This window comes from Oculina patagonica, unplaced genomic scaffold (genome assembly GCF_052425735.1).
Source record: "Oculina patagonica isolate OP01 unplaced genomic scaffold, crgOcupat unplaced26, whole genome shotgun sequence".
Classification (NCBI taxonomy): domain Eukaryota; kingdom Metazoa; phylum Cnidaria; class Anthozoa; order Scleractinia; family Oculinidae; genus Oculina; species Oculina patagonica.
Window position 1 is genome coordinate 4,163 of NW_027558101.1, and position 14,624 is coordinate 18,786.

Here is a 14,624-nt window from a genome sequence, read left to right on the forward strand (position 1 = left end):
AAATCGTAAATTTTATGACCATCAAACGCGATTTGTTTAAGTTATGAGAGATTTTCGGAAGCCTTCGTTTTTAATAAAATGCGATTATTTTTAAAATGCCACGGTGAATTTTTTTGCAATTATACCTCAAAATGCTGCCAAACAGATAAAGTTTATTCACAACGACTTACAGGATAATCCACTTCGTAGATTTCCTGAACGAGCGACTTCTTTATTTTGCCTTTAAAAACTGTTGTGTTATGCGTCTGCCTTGACCGTCCCATAAATGTGATACTTATAATAACCTAATACCAGCCAGTTTTGAGGCTGATGTCACCTTAATGTTGTGTGTAAAAGTTAAAAAGACCATGTATATACATCAAATGTTAGCAATCAATAAACATGAACGGTTTTCAGCCGAATTTTTGAAAATATCAAACAAATGACGTAATTTCAAATTGCGAAAAAATTGTCGATTTGTCGATTTGTTTGTTTGTGACATACATGTGCTACAACATGCCCCCTCTAAAGAATAGTTGTTCCGGTAGTCTTCTACTAAAAAATTGTGACGTCCTCGATCTCAAAGTCGCTAATATCGACTGAAACACATGATCTCGGGAATGTTTACGTGCCACATTGTTTTTGCATTCAACTTCCGCAATTTTAAAAATTTGCATATCTAACGAGCAGAACGCTACTAAAGTCGAGTCGAGCCTCATTTGCTTCAAACCGCTTCAAACCACTGTACAAGTACGTTGGAAAACGAAACGTGTTTGATTTTTTGATCTAAGTTAGTAACACCCAAAGCAAGAATTATGCATGTGATAAAGATCGCTTTTATTTTAGGTAAGTGCATATTTACAGAGTGGGTTCTAGCATTTTTGTTTCGTTGTCAAGGGTGTACATCGGTAGCTAAGGTCAAGTCTTCACTAAAAAATATTACACCAGTCACCAGTGGAAATCCACCTTTAGGCTACGTTTACACGAACACGGTTATCAATCAACACGGTTTCATGACCTCGAAACCGCATCGAAAACGACACGGTTTCGAAGTGTTTACATTTTCCGACTGTTTTCGAATGTGATTGTATAAGCAAGCGCTGCTCTCTATGCGTGTTTCACCATGTTTACCCTTTCGTGAACCAGCCACTGATTCGTGCCAAAATACGTTGCCGTTTTCAAATTGATGCGGTTTCGCCGTTTTTGACCGTTTACACGACAACAAAACCGTATCGTTTTGAAAACGCTCCACTTTTGACAGCGTTTTCAAAACGACGCGGTTACAGTAGTGGTCTCGATCGGTGCCGTGTAAACGAAAGGCGTAACCGCATCGCTTTCAATGCGGTTACAAATGAAACCGTGTCCTTGTAAACAGTGCCTAATTTTTTTTTCGCGCACGTAGACGCACTTAAAAAATTACGCGTCACCAGTGGAAATCCACCTTTAGAGCTAGTCTAACATTGCACTTGCTTGACTGCCGAACTTCGACAAATGCGTCATCTTTGTAAAAAAAAACATTGCGGTTTCTTTTCCGCTTGGTAGTCATTAGTTGTTTTACACAGTGTTTTTACCGAAAAGTTATTAAGTCGATCAGCCGGTTTATCAAACAATTACTAAGTCAGTAAGTTCTGCTGATTTTCTGGTGATTTTTAGCTTTAAAATGAAACACTTTTTAAAACTTTTCATAAAGACTTGTTGGCATGTACACCCATAAAAACCGAAACAAAAATCCTACTGGTCATTAGAACTCCACACGGCTTGAGCTAAAATGCACAAAATCTTGACTTATTTGCTAAAACAAAAGCATACTTGGAGCAGTTTCCAATTGAGTGTCGTAAACTAATCCAAAGTTATAGTTAATCCAAAGTAACTCGAAGCAAATACATATAGCCGGCACGAAGCGCAGAAAAAGGTGTGCGAGCGAGTCACGATGGTTTTGGTTTTACATCTGATTGACTGAGAAAGTGGCGCGAGAGTTTTAAACCAATCACAAAGCGTACTAATGCAAAACCAATGCAAACGCGAATAACTTTCGACACTCAAGTGAAAACCGCTCTAATCACATGCATTTTAACTTGATTTTAATAAGGTCACTCGTCCAGCAACTGATCAAACAGTTTTCGTTAATGTGAAGCAAACGTGACCGATCAGCACGCTGCTCGATAACTACATTCAAATTTACTCTACAGCTGCATGTATATCTGCACGTAAAGAACTATCTGTATAAATTACAACGACCTTTGGAATGCGGAATTTGAATGTGAAAACACTGTGGTGCAATAATGATCATTCCGGAGGGGGACCTCTGCCGTATGACACTGATAGGGATGTTCCACAGCGGTCAAAGGCACTACGTGCGCGCGGTTGCCGCTAAAACTGTCGCTTAAAAACGTATTAAAAACAAATTTTCGATATCCTCTACTTAAGGAGATGCAAGTAGACACAAGTTCTCGTTTGGCGTCCTCTCTCATCATCGTTTGGCCATGACTAGCGTGCACTAAAATTTGCGCGCAAGTCAACACAAGTTTTTCATCGTTTGGCCACCCAACGCAAATCAACGCTGGTCTTGCTGTTGGGTGCAGGTCGGCTTCAAGTGCTTGAAGTGTCTAGGGAAGCTAAATCTGACGACACAAAGCGACGTTTTCAAAAACAGGTTACTTCGACGTAGAATTTTCGTGAAACTGCTCCAAGACCTCCGCTGTGGCTGGTTCAGGAATTTGTTTTCCTTGAAGATAAGCTTTGAAAATCGTTTGACTCGCCTTCGTTGTCTTCTAATAATTTGGTAATTTTCTGCTCTTCGTACTGCATAAATCTCGCTATTTTGCCGCTTTTTGGTCGGTCTGCATCAGAGCAGTTGCCGTGTAACGTGGGAACGAGGTTGCAATCGGTTAAATTTTGATGTGGGACAATTGACGTATTTAAAATGACGTCAATCGTCGTATAATAGAACCTTCTTCCAAATTTGGTCGGCGCTAGCCGGTTAGCTGGAATTAACCGGGGATTGAAAGCCAATCAGAAACGAAGAAATATTTTGAATGAATAATAAATGGCATTGATAGAGGGCCTTCCGAATAAGCATTATTGCGGGGAGACCTCTGGTATTGAGAGAAAGCATCCCCCCCCCCCCCGAATGAGCATTATTTTGGGGAGACCTCTCAGTTTTTTTACACTCAAGTGCTGCCATACAAAGGTCACTGAAGAGTGCTTTACGTGCAGCCGCAGAATAAATTTGCATAGCTAACGGCCAGGTGCTACTTAAGTCAAGTCGGGTCTTGTTTGCTTCACATTGAAAACGGAAACTGTAAACAACTGTTTGATCTCGCTGCTTCATCGACCTGATTACAACCAGGACAAGAATGAAGGTGATACAGATTGCTTTTGGTTTTGGTAAATGTTCTTTGAGCATTCTACCTGTGTGGGATTTTGGTGACCAGTAGCATTTTTTGTTTTGGTTTGTATGGATGTAGTTCGGTGAACATAACATCACGTCTACACTGAAAAGTTTTACAACGTATTTTGAAGCTTAAGAAAGCTCATCGAAATTTGGAAAATCAGCTGAACGTACTGCCTTACCAATTGTTTGATAAACTGATTGAGTTCATTTCTCCCGGCTAAACAACTCATGACATCCTCTCAGAAAAGAAGCCGAAGGATTCATCATTCATCTGTCGAAGTTCCGCAATCAAGCACATGCCCTGGCCTAATGACGCGCCTAACGCTTCACTTTTTCCCTATCGAGCAGCACATTACAAGTTGTAAGATGCTTTTTTAACATTAAAGGTTTTAAATGGACCTGTTCCTGCTTATACTAGGGAGATGGTAATTTTTATCGCCCTTCTAGACAGCTTTATTCATCGGATACTACGTTCACGCCTCAAGGGTCGTAATTTTATTTTCCAAACTTATGGCCATCGCAGCATTTTGGAAAGCCATTCCTATAGCCAACAGAAAGAGTGTAAATGTGGAAGTCTTAGAAGAGTAAAAAACAAGGCTAAAGATATGCATTTTTTCAAGATGCGCGTCAATGTGACTTGGGGCTTTTAATGTCGTTTTGCAATTGAGAGAGCAATTCTTACATATCTAGTGCAGTTACACAATTGCAACTCATTATCATTATCACAAAATGTTATTTAACTGTAAAATTTGAAATGTACACATAATGGCCTTGCAAGTAGACTATATTTCATCGAAATCTATTCCTTGCTTTTTTATTGCAAAGATTTTTACGCAAAGAGAATGTAAGGCTTTGTTGTGCTGTTTCAGAAGAAATATTTATCGCTGAAACGCAAACGTCCCAATATAAGCGAGGCATGGGGGGGAGGGGGGGGGGGGAGAGTAACAAGACACACAAGAAAGAGGAATAGGTTTGCTTGGAGCGCTGAGCATGCTGATCTTTTGGTAATGATTTCAGAAGGCGCAATTTTCGCGCGTGCTGCAAGCGAAGATGTTATATAAAATTAAAAAAACCAACACTCACAGAGAATGCGTTAAACTCGACAATTTACTGCAAGAGAGTTCGCACACGGTCCTATATTTCGAGAGAGAAGTGCATTCCAAAATTAGAGGCTTTCCAAGGCATTTGTTGTGCTGCTCAGAAGAAATATTTATCGATAAAACGAAAGCGATCCAATATATAAGCCAGGCACAGAAGTAACAAGAGAAAGGGTTACTTTTTGCTCAGGGCGCGGTGCATGTGGTGGCTTAGTCCAGTCCCTGAACTCTCTCTTCCGCGCGCCCTTTATAGGGGTTGAACCCAGGCGTGCAAAGAGAGAGTCCAGGATAACTTGCATGCGCATGCTCACAACGAACCAATCAGAAGCGAGAAGTGTGGCGTCACTTCCTTGGGACGCGCGCGCTCGGTTAAAAATGTTCGCATAAATGACGAATTCAACTACACGTCCAAGCGTGCGAATAAATGCAAGAAAGAAATTGTGCTCAATTGCACCCAAATATAATTCAACAAACAGCTACAAAAATAGGAGTAGCTGACGGATAGCGATTTGTGTTTTGGCCGTTAGCTCTTAGTAGACACTGGCTGGAAAGCTTGTAGGCTTTTTAAAGTAATTCCGGTGATCCAGCTTTAGTACACGGTCGCGTAGCTGAACTCATCATTTGTGCCCGCGCGTTTTTAAAAGTGCTGCCAAATATGGTTTTCCTCCCAATTTTGGGGGGAAAACTGGCCTTTCTCTTCGCGCGCCTGGGTTCAGCCCCTATAAAGGGCGCGCGGAAGAGGGAGTTCAGGGACTGGACTAGTGGTGGCTTAGCTTAGAAGGCGCTATTATTATTGTGATATAGAATATCAGCTCTCACAGAGAATGAGTTAAACTCGATAATTTACTAAAAGAGTGTCCGCACACGGGCCTGTATTTCGAGAAAAAACTGCATTCCGAAATTACTTCCCGTTTCGCTGTAAATTTACTTTTGCGTACATATGAGTATCCTACATCACGCAACAGTCGGTTGAGATCGCCTAGTATTGCCCAAAGATAAGCTTTTTTCGTGCTTAGAATTACTAAAATTAATGTGGTACAAAGAGATTGACCCGTTAGGTTAATGATCTTTTTTGTCGTAAATTAAAAAAATATATAAACTGTATATAAAAATATTTATATATAAATATAAAACTTTTTCTTTTTTTCAGTGGTAAGGCTGCAATCGCATTAATCATATGATTTTCTTTCCTTCAGTGTTTCTTTGTGGTTTTGCCAGTTCCACACTCCCTGATCAGGTTGGCAGTTGTTCATTCATGGAATTTTTCTGCAAGGGACGAAGATGTAACACTGTATTTTATAAAGCTCTCCAGAAAGATCCCTCGGCCATCTGCAGGTAACGATATTATCCGAAGGAAAGGAATAATTTTCAGTCGTTTCTGAATTCACCTAAACCGAGTGCAAGACTATGTTGGTAAAGTGAAGAGAGAGGATAACACTTTACACTCAAATTTAAGGCTAGCATGGCAAATCGGATTGCGTAAAAACTTAAAAGGATAATGACAGAGAAGATAGATTTTAAACATACTATGAAAACGCGCCATTTACGTTTAGCACTCGCTCACTTAAATTTCCGCCCTCAAACTAAAGTGGGTCAGTACAAGTCTTATAAAACAAGATATGAATGACATTGTAGGCATGTTTCGCGGTCTTACCTAAGAAGCGCAAATATGAGGCGTGAAATACGTGTTGTGGTTCAGTTTTTCCCTGTCTTGCTCCCTTTTCGTTTGTTTTAGTGTAGTGTGATATATGATATTGAATATACAGTTATTTCAATTAACGTTGTCAGATCAAAGCTTAAAGCTTATAAACAAGAACGAATGGAGGGTACTGCATATTGGCCTATAGGAAATGTACAAGTTTGTATTTTTGCTCGTGAAGAATTCATGAATTTGTTTTCCTCTCAGGAGGCCGTTTTTGTAGCTTCCTTTCATTATCGAGTAGCTTTGAGTTTTAAAAAGTCTTCTAAAATTTAGTGTGGCTTAAAGTACCTTGTTTCCACATCTCTGAGAAAGAAAACGTGCAAATTCGCGTTTGTCTTGTCATTATATCTATTTTTTTTCTCAAGCATCTCAACAGAACTCTATTTGCCATCATTTAAGGAAATGAGATTGCAAACAGCATTCTTCACTCTTGCTCGTCGCTCGAGTCGAATCAAATCTGCGCGTATTCAAACAAAGATTTAGCGTCAGATTTTTTCTCGCTTTTTGAAATCCAAACAAATTAAAGTAGAAAAAAAAACGCCTAGGTTGGTCCGTACTGGGAAAAACTGTACCCTTGGTCTTGAGCACGGCCCACGGCCTGCGGCCTCGGGCCATACTCAAGACCTCGGGAACAGTTTTCCCAATACGGACCTCCCGGCCGGCAAATAACATATATGTATTCAGCACGTGCAGTTTCTTCGACCCATACTACCTATCGGTCTTGTCTTTAAGCTTTGGTCGGACAACGTTAATTTACAACGCCGAAAAACAAAGGACTGAAAATACCAAATTGAACCAAGGGTAAAATTTAACCACGACATGCACACATACTAATGAGTGTGGTTATGGTATGGAATCTGCTGTGAAATAAATTTCGTAAAACTTTACTTTTGCAAAAATAGAAGTCGATTTCTTTTTCTTTTTCACAGTGTAAAGTTTCGAACTATGGTTGAGTGTGTTCAAGATGTTGCCTACGATTGTGTGCGGGACCGTCTGTCGAGGAGTCATTCAGATGCCATTATTAGTAGAAGCTTCGAGGAAAGCGAGTTTTGTCGTGAGGGCTCTTTTAAAGTTCCTGACAGCTCTGGCGCAAGTTTGCCTTGTACCAACACTTATCTTCAGAAAGCTCCTCTGTGCGGAAAAACCTTTCATGAGAAGTTTGTCGCCGACTGGTCTGATCCGACTTTATGCAGGTAAAAGTGGGAGATTAAAGCCCCAGCTATATGGTCTCATGTACATAATACATCCCTCTTCTTTAGTGCCCTTGTCGAGCTAATTTCAGGATCGCAAACTATTTTCGAATGAGAGGAGTAAAGGTCAGGACACACTAAGCGACAAGTCGCTCCGTGTGTACTGCTTCAAAACAAGCTGCTGCGACAACGCGCTTAACACAGCAAATTTACTTTGGAATAGTGGATATGTGAACTAGTTTTCCAAGTTAATTTTTATTTTGTCGTAGAAGTGTGTACACGCTGCGACAACGCAGCTTTCGCTCATTTTGTCGCTGCGATTAGTCGCACGAATTCAAACTGGTTTAAATTCGTGCGACTGATCGTAGCGACAAAATTCTGTCGCAGCGACAAAGAAAGATTGTCACAAAAATGCACCATGTCACATGAGGCAACATGTTGCAGCAACTTGTCGCCTAATGTGTCCCGACCTTAATACAATTTAGCGAGACCGGTGTCTCGCCTCGGCAAGTAGGGTGTCCCTGACATTTGGAACTAGTTTCTGTCATGTAAACACATTCGCACAATACCTATATTCAAGATTTTTAAACTTAACTTAGCACAGCCCAAGTGATTAAATAAATAAAAGAACAAAAAATGACTCCTGTCTAAAACGCAGAAAAAAGAGAATGTAATATTTGAAATATCTTAGTAAAGACGTAGACAAATTAATCATATACATTTCCTTTGTTTTAAAATTGCAAAAAAGTACTTAAGGTCAAGAGGGTTTAAAGCTCAAATCAGAAAAAAAGGAACAATTAGTCTCATTCTTTTTAAGGTCGAAAAAGGGACGTTCTTATAAGAAGTTGCTTGAAGGAATTTTACTATTAAGCAATTTGATGAACACCACCGACTTACTAAACACAAAATCGACTGGGACTCTGCTGAATGCTTAACCTACAGTTCTAACTATTTTCAACGACTGACTCTGGAAAGCTGGTACACAAACTTAGAACAGACGCCTATCAACAAATGTCAACAACTAGCGGCACCTTACAAACGACTTATTCACGACGTAAACAGAAGCGACAAACGAACCGCCAACAGAACGACTTAATTTGACTAACAATAGACGGAACAGAACGACTTAATTAGACTAACAATAGACGGATCGAAACTGACCAATTACTGATGACAAACTTTACACGAGTCTTACAGCCAATAACATCACGGCTTAACTGACCAATCAGCTTCAACGGACCAGACTTATAACATCATCGACTGACAACAACTTTTCACTTGACTCTGAAGATGACTTCCGCTCAGGTTGTCGAAACGTCAGTCACCAACAATAGTTCTTCTCAGAACTACTCTCACCCGGACGATCACACTATACGAACTATCGAAATGGAATAATTTGTCCACATTTTCTCGATTATTTTGGTGATTTCCACAGTGAACAGGCCAAAGCAAAGAAGTGTGTCAGAGACTTGCTGGACTCAGAATGCACAGTGAACTCGCAGGACAAGCAACTGTTAGACTTAGCTCTTGGTGACTACAATCCATTCTGCGCCAACAACCGGGACCCTGGGGCGACCGGAAAAGATCAGTGCTATGGATACACAAGCAAGAGTGACGTCATTTCCGCCAAACAGTTCATTTTGCTGTTTTTGCTGGGACTGTATTTTGTACTTGTTTAGCTCAGCTTTAAACTAAACTTGTCAAATTACACTGTAGGTGCTAGTTTATGTCTGCCAAGGGAAAAGTGTTATTTTGACTTATCTTTGTTTAAGCATTCGAAGAATGTCAATCAAAACTGTCGCCAATAAAAATAACATAACATAACATTACATAACATAACATAACATAACATAACATAACATAACATAACATAACATAACATAACATAACATAACATAACATAACATAACATAACATAACATAACATAACATAACATAACATAACATAGAGCGGTTTTCACTTGAGTGTCGAAGGTAAATTGCGTTTGCTTTGGTTTTGCATTACTACGCTCAGTGATTGGCTTAATAATCTCGCGCCACTTTCTTAGCCAATCAGAACTAAAACCAAAACCAATCGTGACTCGCTAGCGCACGTTTTCCCGCGCTTCGTGCCAGCTACATGTATTTGCTTCGAGTTTTGATTGGTTCACTGGAAGGTTTGTGTCCTTTGTGATTGGCCGGAGTAATTGCTTTGGTTTTGGTTTTACGACACTCAATTTAAAACTGCTCTAACATATCATAACATAACATAACATAACATACATTTTTTATTCAAGGCGCAAAGTTACAAGTAAAAACAAAAAGAACAAAAAAAGGCATATAGAAAAGGAAGTTACTAGGTTAACCCTATATAAAAACTCCTTAAAATAATACAAAAATATTAAAAAGCTGGAGGCTATCAGCTTCCACAACGTCCCTAGGTAAATTATTCCATAGCTTAACTATTCTAATAAAAAAAATAACGTTTGTAACAATTGAGTCTGGCTGGTTTGATATAGAGTTTGTGAGAATGGTTAGTTCTCGTACACTTTGTTGTGGAGAATTCGAAAGTCTTCAAATTTCAGATGATAAAAACCAAAAACAATGTTATAACATTCAACTAAAGATAAATATATTCTACGGTCAGATAGAGTAGGCCATTTAAGCAGCTGAGATCGGTCTTCATACGACATCTCCCCTTTCCGTTGATTAAGAGCAAGTCTCGATGCTCTTCTCTGTACACTCTCTAAAGCATGAATGTCGTTTGCGAGATATGGGCTCCAAACAGGTACCGCGTATTCCAAGATCGGCCGTACAAGAGATTTGTACAGTATAGAAAACACGTTTGAGTTAGCGGTGCCAACAGAGCGTTTGATTGAGCAAGACTACAAAGAAAAAAGCAGAATATAGTTACACATACAAGGCATTATTTAAAATAGTTGCTTTTTTGTTGTAGAAAGCGCTATAGTGGCATACCACTATTGAAAGACATTATACTTTGAAGCTGACAACGCGATAATTTTTTGCGAGCACACACTGAATACAATTGAAAATGGGAATCATCACTCTACTTCGTCGCCAGAGCCAGTTGCGTTTCGTCAGTAAAAGGCGGGAAACAGGAAGCGCGGGGCTTGATGGTTAGGCAGGAAAACGTGGAGGTTCCGAGTGCAATAGTCCCATACTTCCACGTACACTGCGTTTCAAGCAAGGAGGGAGGCCTGGGCCGAGCAATGACACGAAGGCATCGCAGCCAAGTACTTCTATTATTGTTGCAAAGAAGGTCTGACATGTTATAAACAAAAAGCAACATTAATTAGTAACAAAAAAGTTGATACTGCTCTACGAAGATTTTTTTATAAAAACGCTTAAAGTTGTTTTATTTGCTTGCTTGTTGTTTAATGTGGTTTATAGAGACGAAAAAAATCGCTTTTGCTAAAACCGAGAAACTCATCCGCACATATAACGATTTAACTGAACCTGCTTTTTTGTTCAGAACTTAACAAAGAACAGAAGTGACGCGACAGCAAACAGCAGAGCCTGCAAGACACTACTTTTGAGGCAAGCGGCTGCGTTGAGCGGGTTTTTTAGATCTCTCACGCCATCGCATTGCTCTTTTCCGGTCGCCCCAGGGTCACGGTTATTTTCACAGAAAGGATTGTAGTCGCTGTATCCCAAGTCTAACACTTCCTGGGCCTCAGAGGGAAAAGTGCAATCAGAGTCGATCAGTTTCTTCACACACTGCTTTGCCTTGGCATATTCCCTATTGAGTTCAATAAACATTGTATTTAGTTAAGAACGATGGTAAATTTGCAAGGACCAAAGTGACTTAGAAGGATGCTGGTTTTGATAGAACTTATTCCCTCGATTACCTCTGAGCCTGTATCAAATTGCCATGGCAACTAGCCTTGAGTGTTTTTGTGACTATTACGACCAGGGCAGGATACAGTCAGCCGTGAAGACTATTGGGGACACGCCCCTACCTAACTTTAGTTGAGTACCCCCGTGGTAATTCGGCTATTCCTGGGATGTTGTAAATGCAAGGGGTTCGCGAGACCGCAGAGCTTTATTTAATACCGTTACTTACGAGCAAAGAGACGGGTCCGACATGTCTGCAGCGACTTTTTCGTGGAAGGTTCTCACACAGGTGTTTGCATCGGCGCTAAACGAGGCAGAGCACGGGGAATCGATTGATTGCGGCGGCATGGTTGGAATTTCTATTCCACCGTCAAAACACAGGGGGTTTTCTTTGAAACTCCTGTGAACAATTCCTCTGATCTGGCTTTCTGGAAGCTGGTTATCAGTACAGATCTTACACAGCTCACCACTTGGTTGTATTTGGCACTGGAATGTAAACAAAAAAACACAGGGTTTAAAAATGAAGCCGTTGGAAAAAATAGTTAACCGTGACGCCCCGCCCCAAAACTACTTTATAAGTGCCAAAAAACCACCTTACCTACAATCGCCTTTAGGGTCTTCCTGACGTTGTTTATAGAAACGCGTGGTGCACTTACGAGCATCGCAGAAGTACTCCATAAATGTACAGCTGCCAACATTTGGAAGCGCTGCCTCACTACCAGAGAGAAACACTGAAAGAAAGGTGACAAAAGGAAAAAATGTAACCGTAGAAGCCACGATATATGGCAACCGTGCAAGTAAAAATCTGACATGAAAGCCGTTCCAAAAGTAAACCATCTTTAACGCCTAATGACGGAAGAAGGATCTGCACATTGAAGAAAATTAAGTTGTCCCTGGTAGGAGGCTACCCTCTCCCTCAAGCCGTCTTTTAACGACCGTTAAGTTGTTAAAATGAGTTAAAGTTGTCTCTATCAACCGAAACAGAAGTTGTCCCTCCCAGATTTTCCCTGGTAGGTGTGTCAAAAAGAGCAAAAATTGTTTACATCGGAAAGCGTTGGCTCACCCCCAAGGAATACCCTACCTTTAAACCGAGGTCCCCCCCCCCCCCCCCCACGAGCAAACTTTGCAATTTTTCACACAAACGGTTCTCAGCAAATTATAAAGAAATGTACGAAAGCTCTTTCACTCAAGGTGGCTTGGTACGGAGGGTAACCCTCCTGCCAGAAACAACTTTTCTCCATATAAACAGGCCCGTTATATACGATCCAATTTTGTCACGTGCGACTTCTTAGCCGCACGCTGCTCGCGTCATATGAAAGTCGATCTACAGCTTTTATAATTTGAACATGTTTCAAAATCCTGTTTATTTCGAATTCGTATGCGACAATCGCAAGCAAATTATAGATTTGATTCACACGAAACAATTCATGTCGTAGGCTTCCGCGTTTAAAGTGATTTTGGATCACACGACTTAATTTATTGTTAATAAATGCTCGAGTAACTTGAAATTGCAAAACTTTAAACAACCAAGATTTGGTACCTTGAAAGACCTTGAAACTACATCATTCCATTTGTTTGTTATATGAACGGTGCACAGTTTTAATTAATAGTTAGTATTGTCATACATCGCAATCCTTCAAAGGAACCAGTCGATCGAGGAAGACGAATCAGACCGGATCACTCGAGGGGTTCTTCAATCCAATGAACAAACCAATGGAAGGCTTAGTTTCGGATGTTATCTCGAACGGCTAGTCAAAGTAATTTTAATGCTAAATATATACTTTCAAGTGTTTTCACACAACATGAAAGGTTTGTCTGACATTCAAATGAAGAGAATGCATTTTTTGAACCTGCTACCATTTAAAATTCAAGTGTAAATTACAGTAGAACCCCGGTAACTCGAACTCGGATAACTCGAACAATCCCGCTAACTTGAACATATTTTCATTTCCCTTGGATTTGAACCAACTTTTCAGTCATTTTTACTCGGGTAAATCGAACTCGGATAACTCGAAAACCCCGCTAACTCGAACTAAATCTTGTTTCCCTTGAACAAAATATTAGTCAAATTTACCCCGATAACTCGAATTCCGGTTCTTGCAACTCGCCGAGGTTGCCCATTGATTAGAGCAGCGAACAGATCAAGTATTTGACAGCCATTTTCCACTCTTATCATAAGAATGTATGGTCATGTTAGAGTTTCCGACAAGATAAGTTCAATTTGTACTGTACTGTATACGGAAGTGCTGAAAAATCATTAAATTATCAATTATTAACTTGGTAAATTAAATATTCAATCTACCCCGATAACTCGAAACCCAGCTATCTCAAACTGTTTTACGTTTCCCTTCAGAGGTCGAGTTACCGGGGTTCTTTTTTTTTATTTTTTTATTTTTTTTTTTATTAATGCATTCACATAAAACAAGACATTACATAATCGATACGCTACTTACAAAAAAAAAAAACGATTACAGTGAGTACATTCAAACATACTTACTACTAGCGCTTTTTTACAGTGTTTTTTTTTCTTTCTCTTGTTATATATTAGATAATAAAACCTACTGGTAACAACAATATTTATTGTCTTAAGCATTTCTATTTAGAAGAGAACATAAAGTATCTAAATTAGTGTAATGATATATGTGCACAGTTACGACAAACAATTACTAACTTAAAAAAAAAACACACACACACAGTAACAAAAAAAAAACATTAGGCTCATTATGGATATTATGAAAGTAACTGAATACATCGATTCGCGAAAAAACCGGAAGTTACATGGAAGCGAGGCTAAGTGGCCCTCGCCAGTTAAAAAATATAAAGTTTACATGAGCGCGTGGGGCAGTTCAAGTTGAAAAAAAGCATTTCCTTCACAAATTCGCCACAAATCTTAATCCTTATAAGTTCAAAAGTATAAGAGAAGTAATTTATGGTCTAGCAGGCGACAGGTGAAATTTCAACAGCTTGGCGGATAGATTTTGCTGCCGACTTCTCAGCGCTAGCTTCGCCAACAAAGGATGAATTTCAGCCGCTCGCTTGAGGTAGATAACAGTCAATTTTAGATTTTGTTGATCGATAAAATGACAACCTTATAATTCACAAGAACTTTTAAAAAACAGATTTTGCTCTGGGAGGTCCTTTGGTTTTCGATATGAACAAAAACTTTCCAGTATTGACAGAGAAACTTGTGTAGACATGTCAAGTTTCCATAATTCTGTGACTGATAAAATACAGCATATATTTTTGAGAATTTGTGAAAGGCATGAACTTTTTCAAGTTAAAATCAAATGAAATTTAACGTGCATTTGTGTTACAAGAGAAAATTACTTCAGGTTAATATCGATAAACTAAAGCCGCTTTTCGGATCCAAAAAATATTAATAAGGAACCGAAGCAGAGTTGTTTTGTTTTATACTGACAGAGAAGAAC

The 14,624-nt window shown here is 39.5% G+C and overlaps 1 protein-coding gene and 1 pseudogene across 2 annotated transcripts; one reads left to right on the forward strand and one right to left on the reverse strand.

Moving 5' to 3' along the window:
• The first annotated feature begins 671 nt into the window (after positions 1–671).
• LOC144640336 (uncharacterized) lies at positions 672–9,205 on the forward strand. 2 transcript variants are annotated; one of them, XM_078499510.1, is made up of 4 exons: positions 672–825; positions 5,667–5,805; positions 7,102–7,365; positions 8,798–9,205. In XM_078499510.1, the coding sequence occupies exons 1-4, from the start codon at positions 795–797 to the stop codon at positions 9,039–9,041; spliced, it is 678 nt and encodes a 225-aa protein (XP_078355636.1). In that variant the 5' UTR covers positions 672–794; the 3' UTR covers positions 9,042–9,205. The 2 variants fall into 2 exon arrangements, with proteins under 2 accessions (XP_078355636.1, XP_078355635.1); XM_078499509.1 differs by lacking the exon at positions 672–825 and adding an exon at positions 3,211–3,366 and having other exon boundaries at positions 8,798–9,204.
• A 411-nt stretch (positions 9,206–9,616) lies between these two features.
• Positions 9,617–12,207, reverse strand: LOC144640335 (uncharacterized; annotated as a pseudogene).
• Positions 12,208–14,624: the final 2,417 nt, after the last annotated feature.

Bases quoted from the DNA above. Each gene is read 5' to 3' on its own strand.
- LOC144640336 (XM_078499510.1), top strand. From the start codon at position 795: ATGCATGTGATAAAGATCGCTTTTATTTTAG. The intron at 5,806-7,101 runs GTAACGATATTA...TCTTTTTCACAG, and splicing joins GATCCCTCGGCCATCTGCAG to TGTAAAGTTTCGAACTATGG. The intron at 7,366-8,797 runs GTAAAAGTGGGA...TGATTTCCACAG, and splicing joins TCTGATCCGACTTTATGCAG to TGAACAGGCCAAAGCAAAGA.